Source organism: Anabas testudineus, chromosome 18 (genome assembly GCF_900324465.2).
Source record: "Anabas testudineus chromosome 18, fAnaTes1.2, whole genome shotgun sequence".
Lineage (NCBI taxonomy): Eukaryota > Metazoa > Chordata > Actinopteri > Anabantiformes > Anabantidae > Anabas > Anabas testudineus.
In genome coordinates, this window is record NC_046627.1 from 13,838,173 (window position 1) to 13,849,913 (window position 11,741).

General features: G+C 39.7%; 1 protein-coding gene across 1 annotated transcript; it reads right to left on the reverse strand.

Moving 5' to 3' along the window:
- Positions 1–6,462: 6,462 nt before the first annotated feature.
- LOC117153008 lies at positions 6,463–11,356 on the reverse strand. The gene is made up of 5 exons (XM_033326545.1): positions 11,282–11,356; positions 10,565–10,644; positions 10,318–10,469; positions 7,497–7,748; positions 6,463–6,945 (listed from the first exon to the last, which is right to left on the reverse strand). The coding sequence occupies exons 1-5, from the start codon at positions 11,354–11,356 to the stop codon at positions 6,641–6,643; spliced, it is 864 nt and encodes a 287-aa protein (XP_033182436.1). The 3' UTR covers positions 6,463–6,640.
- Positions 11,357–11,741: the final 385 nt, after the last annotated feature.

Here is an 11,741-nt window from a genome sequence, read left to right on the forward strand (position 1 = left end):
CAGAACTCTTCCTCATCTTCCTTTGTACTTAAAAAAAAAACAGCTTTGATGTTGTTTCTCCTTGACTTAGATTTTCTTTGCTTGCCTTGTTCCTCACTTGTAAGTCGCTTTGGATAAAAGCGTCTGATAAATGACTAAATGTAAATGAATTGAAGTTTCAGGACAAATGTTTTGATTCAATAGAAATTCAGGTATCATGAGGCTGTTTGTCACGTCTACAACCCAGAAGACATTAATTCAACTCTACGTGACTATTGTAATGTTTACAACATTAGTTTAATGTAAACTATTGTTTACACTGTACACATCAGACTTTAAATACAACTCCCACCACTGTCACCTACAGAAGTTCTCAGATGACAGTGCCATTGTTGGCTGTGTATCTGGGGGGGACGAGCAGGAGTACAGGGGGGTCATCTCTTACTTTGTGGGCTGGTGTTAAAATAACCACCTGATCCTAAACACCAGCAAGACAAAGGAGCTGGTTCTTGACTTCAGGAGGTCCCCTCCACCACACTCACCGGTGAACATCAGGCCTCAGACATTGAGACTGTGGACACATTTAACTACCTGGTTGAACAATAAACTGTTCTGGTCTAGAAACACGGACGCTCTGCACAAGAAGGGCCAGAGTCGCCCTCACCTGCTGAGGAGACTGAGGTCTTTTGGTGTGTGCAGACAGCTGCTATGGACTTTTTAGGACACTCAGTAGTGGTGGCCTCAGTAGTCCTTTATGGAGTTGGTTGCTGGGTAGGGAACAGTACAGACAGAGACAGGAAGAGACACACTATGAACCTGTAACAGGTTAGAAAAGTCACTTTATTTTAGAATCATTATTTTTAATCATGTTGTGAATTTTATTTATTATTATGAAGTATATTATTATTTAGTAATTGTAAATTTTATTTTGTTGTGCAGTCTTTATTTGCACTTTGTTTGTCCCTTTTGTGAATCTGTATTGCTGCACATCGTCTTTTTTGTTCCTCCTGAGGTTCCGTACCTCCGGAGTCTCCTCCCCCTCCCCTCACACTTCCGCTGGACATCGCTGAGGGTAAGTGTTGTGTCGGAACCCGGGTGGGGTTTTCTTTACAGCATAAGTTGTTTATTATGTTGTTTTTACTGTATAACTTTTGCTTTTAATGTTAAAATGACACTGAACCATTTTTGTTGAGTTTTGACCGCTAGTATAAGTTTTATAGACGTTTTTGTTTTACTCTTTTGCGCCACTAGCTTAACAGCAGGCCGCCATGTTGTGTGTTAAAGTAGCTGTGAAGTGTTTTCATTGTATTTCTCACTGGAAACTTTATTTTTGTACATATAGGTGTCAGATGTGCAGGACAGGCCAGAAAACAGTTTGTACTATTGTCTTCTGCAGGTATGTTTTCATGTCTGTTATTTATATCTCGTCATCCAACCACATGCAATTCTTCGTTTTGCTAATAGTTTAGTTTATCTGAGTGTATTTTCATGGTTTTCATACAATGCTGAAGAAAACTGTTAATATTTGTTATTGTGGTTTGTAATATGTAAAGATAAAAAGTTTTCTTTTGTAATCAGCCGCTTTTGAGTATAAACATACTATGTAAAGTATGGATTGCAGCATTGTATAGAGCTCTAAATATTTTGCAGAGCCTCTGTAATAATTGTTGTAAGTCTGTGTTATGAGAGAAGACCCCCTTTCCCTCAGACACTGCCGCTAGGCATCGCTGAGGGGGTCAGATTTGGGCCAGAAAACAATTTGTATTATTGTCTTCTGCAGGCATTGTGAGGAGTAAATAAATCAAAGGAAAACAGCAATCAGCGTGGCTTTCGTTTGTGTCCTTTCTACACCCGTTACATACCTACACGGTGTATTTCATTCGTTGTTTCTGTCATTTTGTTCTTGGTATCGTTGTTTGGTGTGTATTTTAATTTTAATTTTAATCTAATTGTCGTGTAAGTTAAAGATGTTCTTCTATTCTTCTATACTGTTGTCCTATTTAATGTCACCTTGCTGCTGTAGACAGAAGAATTTCCCCATTGTTGGATAAATAAAGTCTTATCTTATGTTAATATTAGGTTTTAATGGCTCTAAATCAAATGATTTGTAAAATGTTGATTCCAAGAACTTTATGGTCCTAAAAGATATCAGCAGAACAAAAATAGACCAATATGTTACAGAGATTTATGATGTTTGTATATTTACATACTCTACATACATACTATACATATACAAACAATATAAGATAAACTGATCTCCCTAAGTGACTTTAGGCACTTCTAGGTTTACACCTCTGTCTGATAGTCTATTCTCAATTCATTGCTGCTGTTATTTACTTAACTTACTGAAAAAGAGAAAAACTGGTCATGAATTGTCAACAGTCTGTTTGTTTCCTTAAACACAAAACATGTAAAAACTAACAAAAAACCCCTTGAGATGAAATGAGGACAATAGACCTACCTTTCCTCTCTTCTTCTGCATTAAAATCATGTTAGTGCAGATTATATATTTATAGGCTTTGGTTTTGGGTGACTTTGTGGTTAGGGGGCAACAGAGCAAACCACGGAAGTAGTTTCAGACTTTTTCTAATGTCAGTTCCTGTTGTCAGAAGTCAGACTGAGCATGTGCAGATCTCCTACATTTGCCTCCAAAAATGTAAAAATAATAAAAATTCTAGATATCATAGATACAGGATAGGACACTTGTGGAAAACCTCTTTCTAAATTGTCTCACTACAAAAAAAAGAGACACCACACTGGGACTTACGTGTGTTTGACTTGTTTGTCAGACTCACTTATTTAAAATGTGTTTGGGCTCAGAAAAGTGTAGTTCTGACAAACAAGAAGTTTGTAGTTTAACACGTCTTTGTACTGTGGAGTTATACTTCTTATTTCTTTTCTTTAACGTGTGTCTTTATGTACAAATCACACATACACACCACTGAATGTCAGAATCTGAATACACAGCTGGAAAACCCTTATGTATTATACCTAAAAAACCACAGATAGGGGAAATCCCGTTTCTGCTGCAGACTAAAGCCCACTCTGGTTTTGTTCCTCATTCAGTTTCTCTTTTACTCTTAGATCAGTAAAGTCCCTCTACAGCACTCTGACTTACATATTCCACTGTCCTACTTGATGTAGCTAACATCTCTGCAGAGAGATGAACTGTTCTTCTTCACTCTTTATCCAACAGAAGGGGACAGAGAAGAACATGACTATGTTTCTGCAGTCCAACAGGTCTGCACACCAAGACCTGATGTCTACCTAATCCAGATCTGGTCCTTTTTGTGGATGACCTGCATCACCTGACCCCACTACAGGTCAAAATGAAGTTGGCTTTGCTGTTTGCTGTGATCATGATAAGTTACTAACTCACATCCTTCTTACTGAACTGAACTGAAAGTCCTGAAAGTGAGCTGCTGGGAAATCTGCAAACAGTTAAACTGGCTCCTGTGTTTAGTTTGAAGAATCACACACACTTGGTGTTTCTTTTCTACAAACGGTTTTTACCATCTTATGGTCCAGTTTGTTACTGTGCTGCACACAGTGTTTTCGACCTAATATCACATAGTCATGCTGCTGAGGATGTGGACATCTCACAAATATTAGCTTTTGTTCACAGTGACACATGCTGCCTGCAGGTCACCTGAGAAACATCATTATAACATAATATTAAAGTAACAGAGCTCAAAGTCTGTGTTGAACTGGAAACTTTACTGTTTTTTTGTCCCTCACAACTTAACAATACTGTTCAGTTTGTATGTTAAAGAACAAGAAGTCGCTTTTTTAACAGGAAGTCACTTTAGCTGTGAACAACTTTTCTTGTGCTCTGGCAGATTTCTGGCAGCTCAGTCTGCTGTAAGAGCCAGAAGTCAAAACAGTAAGTTTGAAGCTTCCAGTGGGAAGTTTACCCAACTTTTACCATGTTTGACTGTGTTAATATAACTTAAATTGATTTAATAATTTTTTTTAATATGATTAAACAGTCTCACTTCAAAAATGACTTCAGAGACTTGTCGTCAACAGTTTAATGTATTTATGATGATGATACTGTCGACATTAAAGGATTTCAAAGCAGCTTCTCTCTCTGGTAAAAATGAATGTAGTTATCTCACTAACACATCTGTATGAGGACTCATGTGGTCCCTGAACAAACCCATCACTGACATTCAGCTGATCCACAGCAGGGAGGTGGGACGGACTTTGGACTCTTACAAACAGCTCATTTTTACAGAACATAGCTCCTGTACAGACCTCAAATGACTGAAGATGGAAGGTGACGTGCTGTTACTTCTTAGTTATTAGAAATATTATATGAGGATAGATGACATGTTAAATTATTAGATCAGTTCTCAGTAAGTAGACAAATATAGACGATGTTCACAGAGCTCTAGAAGAGTGTGAAACATCACCGGGAGCTTTAAAAGAAAAACACTGCAGATATTATCTTCACATGATAAATGAACTCAGTGTGTGTTCAGAGTGTAATGATGGTTCATATAAACACAAACACGGTTAAAATGAGCTTTAAAGAGGCAGAAAGTCAAGAACTGGGAACATTTAGTCATTTCTTCCTCCTCAAAGTTACAGTGTCAGGACACGTCAATGAAAGTTAAAGGAGGACTGTTCATGGTGTGTTCAGGTGCTCATTGGAGATTCAGCTACTGCTGATTCACAGCTGGGAGGATCTGGGTTGGGGACACATTTATTTGATGAAGAGTCTGCAACTTGGTGCCAGAGCTTTGATCCAGACCTTCATCTGTATCTTAGATAAAAGACGACAGCACAGTAAGTACAGATGAACCACTGACACATTGAAATAATAAAAAAGTTCATATCACTGAGACACGGTGGAGACATTACACCATCAGAATGATCCTACTAGTAAATCTCAGAGTCTCAGGTGATAAAAAACAACGAGTCAATTAGAAACAAGAGAAATGTAGAAAAGAGAGAAATGAACAAACAAACAGTAAAATGAAATCATCAAGTGGAAGAAAGTAGCTCAAAGTTTAACATCCACCTTGAGTAAATACATCCACTCTGTTTCCTGATGTGAAGACTCAGTCTGATAGAAGGGGGTCCTGAGTCCTGTTGGTCTGGGTGGAGGTAGTGGGATGTTGGTCTCTTCTCTTTTTCATCCTGGTTCTGTCTCTCAGTGCATGAAGATGATGAGACAGGTGAAAAGGTCAGAGGTCAGACTGCAGACAGAAGCAGGAGTCTAAAAAGATTCAGGGACAGAGAGACGTCTTAACTGTGACACAGTTGAACAGAGGTTTCCTGTCTGATCAGTAGATTTACTCCAACTACGACTCAAAGCTACACAGAGTTTGACCAGTAGAGCTGCTGCTGCTGTTGGTCCCAGAGCAGTGTTGTTATGAACTGATGAACTGTCTTACTGCCCTCTAGTGGTCAATGCAGTGTCCAAGGGTTGACAGAGAAGGTTGTTGAATGATAATCTAATTAATCCAGTGACTCTGATTCTCCTGTTTTACAGTAACAAACTAATAGAAATACACAACATGTCACCTGAGCTCATGTCTCATTATTCTGTTCAGTTTTCCTCCATTCTGGATCTAATTGTTTCAAACTAATTGTAAACAAACATTTGTTTTTACCACTGTCAGTAAACATACAGTAGGTAACAGTAACATGTTTCAACAAACACACAAACAACTTGTAAATCTAATCATTCATGTTGACACTGACTATAACCTGGACGCTCACATCTGATTTACATTCATACAAACCAAAATAAACCCAAAGGAACAACAGGTTCCCTCCGTTATATACTTTCTATATATGCAGATGTTCTTTACGGGTTTTCTTCACGTTTTCCACCAACATTAATCGACACATTAGACACAACACAGCTCGTTTTCACTTGTTACACTGAACATACATCGTACCACACTTGCTAGCTTACTGCTAAATCCATCACTGCAGAAACAGACTGTGTTGTTCATACAGTTATTAAAACAGTTGTTAACATCATAAAACAAACTCAACACAGCATTTACTGACTTACTGGTCATAGATTCAAAAATTACGAAGGGTTTTCATACCTGAAAAGGAGAAAATCACTAAAGATGTGACACACAGACTTCACTCTTTAGCATCTTTATGAAGAATGAAGCTACCGGATATTTACAGGTACAACTGATTAATGACAGTAATTTACTACAGATTCAGAGAATTAAACCTGTTTTAGATTTAATTTATACATATTCAGTCTTTAATTCATATTGTGACGAGCCTCAGAGTGAACAACTCTTTTTATTTTTATAAATCAGAACACACAGTGACAACAGGTCTCAGTGCAGTCTTTAGTCACCCCCGGAAGCACACCTGACATCACACAACTATATACACTACAAAATAAAAGAACCAATTAAAAGAACCACATAACAGGAACTGGAACAGTCAAACACCAACAGAACAATGTGCCCAACCTCTGGGTCGCTACAATATATTTACCTTTCTAACTAAAACTGACTTCACTGGACTAAACACCTCGTCAACACTTGATGAAGATCATGACAGGACCGTTTACAGTCTTCATCACAGAGGTGAAGTCAGATAAAGTGAACTGTGCTCATTTAAACTCACACTGATATAATATGAACAGAATTTAATACATAAAAAAATGATATTTAATTTAACAATTGAATTGTGTGAAGTTTAAATCAGATGAAGGACGAACAGTCTTTGATTCTGTGTTGAGAACTGTTGATGAGCAACATCCAGACTCTACTGTTAAACTCTTTATTTCTGCCATATGAAAGTTTTCTTTCTTTTCTTTCTTCCTCAGGCACTTTTGATTAACAACAGTCAGTAGAGCTGCTGTCAGTAACAGTCCTAGTCCCAGTCCTAGTCCCAGTCCAGTGTAGAGGTAGATCCTCTCTGGACCCTCTGCTGGTGGACTCACAGTTGGTCTCTGAGGTTTGTGTTGATCAGCGGCTGCTGTAAAGAACACATCATATCATCATCTGTCAGAGAAATCACTGTCACTCAGACTTGACAGTGATTAGGTTTAGATATTTCTTTTAAAATATAAACCTAATAAAAAAATAGATTTGTGCTGATCTGTTAAGAACAGAAAAACATGGACGATTCAGGAAGCTTCTTGGATTTACTCTGGACAAGAAGGTGAGAAGAATGTTTTTGAATGACAAGATGATAAGAAAAAGATTTTAGATTTGTGACAGAAAATCTGAATGTAAATGTTCTGCACTTATATAGCACTTTTCTACCTAGCTGGTACTCAAAGCACTTTACACTGCATCTCATTCACCCATTCACTCACAAGCCGATGGCAGGGCTGCTATGCAGCTGACCTGACTCACTAGGGCAACTTGGCGTTCAGTATCTTGCCCAATGACACTTTGGCATGTGCCAGAAGAAGCCGGGAATCAAACCATCAATCCTGTGATTGGCAGACAACTGCTCTACCTATTGAGCCAATACCACACCGGAACAGCTGCTGCTGTTGAGTTCAATAAAAATCAACTCACCAGTGACGTTGAGTCGACACCGACCTGAGTTCAGACCATAATCTGTTTTCACATCACACAGGTACAGTCCTGAGTCATTAGTCCTGAGTCTGGACAGTTGGAGTCTGATTCGTCCTTCTCTGAGGACGTCTTTGTCAAACTGGACTCTTCCTGAAAACTGTTGATCCTGAGACTCTGAGACCTCAACACCTTCATGGAGACGAAACAGGACTAAGTGACTGTGGTCAGTAAACAGAGAACAGAGGATGTTAACTGAGTTAGAGGATGTGTGAGGTCTGATAGTGAACGTCCACTCCAGTGTGATGTTGTGGTTCTCCTCTGCCTGATAGGAGGTCTGTGACACATTCACTACAAATGTTCCTGTTGAGGAGACACAGACACAAAGTGACAACTTGAATTATTGAACTATTAATAATTGTTGAGTTGCTGGAGAATAAAGTGAAGATGTGAACTAACCAGAGACACATGAGATCAGGTTGATAAGCAGCAGGATCCTGAAGATCATCTTCTCCCTGTGAGAGGAGACAGAGGTGAAGAGTCACAAACATCAGATCAAAGAGAAATGGAATCAGACAGATCAGAGGAAAAGAAGAAAAACAGAGAGGAAACTGAATCAAAACCACATCGACTCCTGGTTGTTTGGTTTTTGATTGAACACTTTACATTAGAACATCTTCATCTACTCTGTTGATTCAGCGCCCTCTGCTGGAAAACACTAAAAACTGTTGATGGTGTACTTGTACTGTGAAGAATACTTCATGTTTCCTTTTCTTAGTGTTTGACTTTATGGACAAACTCCACACAAAGACAACACCTCAGGTCAGAATGGGAATAAACAGCTAATAACTAGTTCCTGATTCCTCCCAGAGAAAGACACATTATTTTAACCAGACACCAGCTGTTCTTCATTTAAACTGTCAGCTCGTCACATTTTACACAGTTTGTCAAACTCTGTCTGTGAACCGTCCACTTATTCATCAATTTAACTTCTTATCATGTTTCTGTGATGGAGTTTAAAAACATTACTTGTTCTCCATCATCATTTTAAATAGGAACAGTTTCAGTTTCCTGCTCTGAACTGAATCAAGTATTTGATCAATTTCAAATCACAAACCTTGTGATGGTTCAGAGGTCTGTGTTCACTCTCTGCAAATCTCCGCTGTCCTCAGACAGTAACTGAGTCAAATGGATAAAGATTTTCTGAGATCACGTGAATCACATAAGCCACAAATTGCAGGCTGCATGAGACTGCTATTTATGAAAACATCAATTATATGGAATTAAAAGATGTTTCCAAACACTCCTTCTTGTGTGTATTTAGAAACAGACGAAATTGCTACTGACTCTTTCTCAATATAGTCAAGTCAAGAATAGCTGTATAGCTATGTATAGCTGAAGCAGTACATAATGAAAAGAGACGTTTCTCCAGAATCATGGTGCTACATAAGACAGTAACAAGACAGAACATGGAGCTGAGGACTGCTAAGTAGTCCTAGCCATAAAGTGCATCCTGTGCAACCTAGTGCAAACAGTGCAAGAACACAAAGAGAAAGTGCAGACAGACATCTGAAGACAAAACACAAAAACATCAGCGACCAGTAGCTGAAATGTACAATGTACATCTGAGGTACTATAAAAACGATGGTGGAGATTATTTGCAAGAACAGCAAGTTGAAATGATTTGTGCAAAATAAAGACACGTTAACATTATAACAGTTTGTAAATAGGCAGCATCACATTCAGTGTGTGTATGTGTGTGTGTGTGTGTGTGTGTGTATGTGTGTGCTCGGTTCAGTTTGTTGTGTGTGTGTTGAGGAGCCTGATGACTTGAGGGAAGAAACTGGCCCGAATGCTCCAGAACCTCTTCTCTGATGGCAGAAGTGTGAAGATTGGGTGTGAGGGGTGGGTGGGGTCGTCCACAATGCAGGTAGCTTTGCGGATGCAGCGTGTTGTGTAAATGTCCGTGATGGAGGGGAGAGAGACTCCAATGATCTTCTCAGCTGTCCTCACTATCCGCTGTAGGGCCTTGCGATCCGAAATGGTGCAGTTCTCGAACCAGGCAGTGATGCAGCCGCTCAGGATGCTCTCAATATAACAACCTCAGTCACCTGCAACACTATGTTTTTAGTTATGTTCTGGGTTTAGAACTACCACTACAACCACTGATGGTTCATATCAAACACAGACGCTGAACTGTCCCATGACCTAAACTTCTGCAGATGGTGTAATGTCTCCATGTCTCCGGCTTCAAATCTTGGTACCAGGAGTGGGGTTTCCTCTTTTTTAGTAGAGTACAGTAGATACCTACAAACAATACTGCAGTGGTGAGGAGTGATAGGGCTGCAGATCCTGTGGAGCAGCGTGTTGCTGCGTCAGACGGTGCAGAGGACCAAGGAGACCTCTAGAGGGGGCTGTTGGAGTTTCTGTCAGGTTGAGGAGGACTGCAGGCTGGTGTGGACATCACCAAGTTTATCCTCTTACACTATAAAGACTGAGTTATCTGCAGTTAGATAGGAACTGTTGTGTTTTAGACTAGAACAGAAACTTGGTTTGTCTCATTCTGTGTAGACTGGTTCTCTGGTTTTCTGAAGAGACGTCCATCATTCTCAATCAGGACCCTGGAAGCCACTAGTCTTTCACGTGTCACAGCTTTTAATAAGCATAATGTGGACCAGTTCTTCAACAACTAGGAGGAGGTGACAGCAAGATACCAGCTTGAGTCCCAGTCCATTTGGAGTATGGATGAAACTGGTGTTACCACTGTCCATGAAGAAAACAAAGTGGCAGCCAGGAGAGGCTACAAGCAGGTGGGATCTCTGACATCTGCTGAGAGAGGAACCCTGGTCACTGTCTCCTGTGCTGTCTCTGCCACTGGGAACAGGACCCCCCTTCTTAATTTTCCTGTGAGTCAACTTTTTGGACCATTTGTTGGAGGAAAAATCCTGACCCCAGTCCAGCTGCTGATCTGAATACCTCAACATGTGCAGATGAATTGGTCTAAATGACACAGAACAGCTCCTAAAATGCCCCAATCACAGGCTGCTACTACTGTCCTTCATTCATCAGACCTTTCCACTGGCTCTGGACTCAGAGTAACTACTCCAGTGGAGTTGAAGCCATTTCCAAAGACTGGACCCAGGAAGAAGACCTGAAAAAGAAAAACCCTGACAAGTTCCCTACTCAGTGATACCACAGAGAAAGAGAGGATTGAAGCAGGAAGAACATTCACTGAGCAGAGGAGGAAAAAGTGTCAACATGTTGTGAACAGAATAAGTTTAATAAAGTAAAGTCACTTCATTCTTAGCTGAAACTTTAATAAAGTGAAGGTTAAAAAGTCACAGTTTCTGAGGGATCTGAATAAAAAGTGTGACAACCAACCCAGTTCTCCTCTACTTTCACAGTATAAGTACACTAGAAACTACAAACTTCTTATTTCAGAACTACACTTTTAACTTCTGTTTTCCAGCAGGGGGCGCTGATTCTCTACAACCTGTAACTTAGATCTGATGTTTGTGACTCTTCACCTCTGTCTCCTCTCACAGGGAGAAGATGATCTTCAGGATCCTGAACAAACAAACAGTGAAATGAAATCATCAAGTGGAAGAAAGTAGCTCAAAGTTTAACATCCACCTTGAGTAAATACATCCACTCTGTTTCTCCTGATTCTGAACATTTCCTTTGAATATTTGTTTCCTCTGTTGGTTCAGTTCCTCCAACTTTCTTTTAATGATGTGAAGAATTAAAGTAGAGAGAAGTTTTAATTTCATCTGTTTTTATTTTATCACATTCTCAGTGGCACAAAGTTTGAACTTTTTATGTTGGGCTTTGGGCATGGATAAATAGGCCGCCAGGAAGGGCATCCGGCGTAAAAATTGCCAAAATAACCATGCGAATCATCAATAAGACTTTCGTACAGGATCGGTTGAGGCCCGGGTTAACAACGACCGCCACCGATGCTGTTAACCTACAGCAGTGCTTCCGTGCGATGCTGGGGGGGGGGGCGCGTGTGACCCAATAAAACGTGTTTTGTGGTAAACTAACTCTCAAGAGAAACCATGAAAATATATTTAACAGCGATGAAAAGAAAGAGAGACGGAGATAAAGAGACAAACGAAAGTCAGCCAAAAACTAAGACAAGGAAATATGACGAAGTGGGAGGGCAGCAAAGCACTTAGTATATACAAACTGTTCTACCATGGTGTGGATAGGAAGAGAAACAGGGTAGGAGTGATCCTGAAGGAGGAG

Bases quoted from the DNA above. Each gene is read 5' to 3' on its own strand.
- LOC117153008 (XM_033326545.1), bottom strand. From the start codon at position 11,356: ATGCCCTTCCTGGCGGCCTATTTATCCATGCCCAAAGCCCAACATAAA. The intron at 10,645-11,281 runs GTGATAAAATAA...TTTCTTTTTCAG, and splicing joins AACTTTGTGCCACTGAGAAT to GTCTTCTTCCTGGGTCCAGT. The intron at 10,470-10,564 runs GTCTGATGAATG...GCACATGTTGAG, and splicing joins AGTCCAGAGCCAGTGGAAAG to GTATTCAGATCAGCAGCTGG.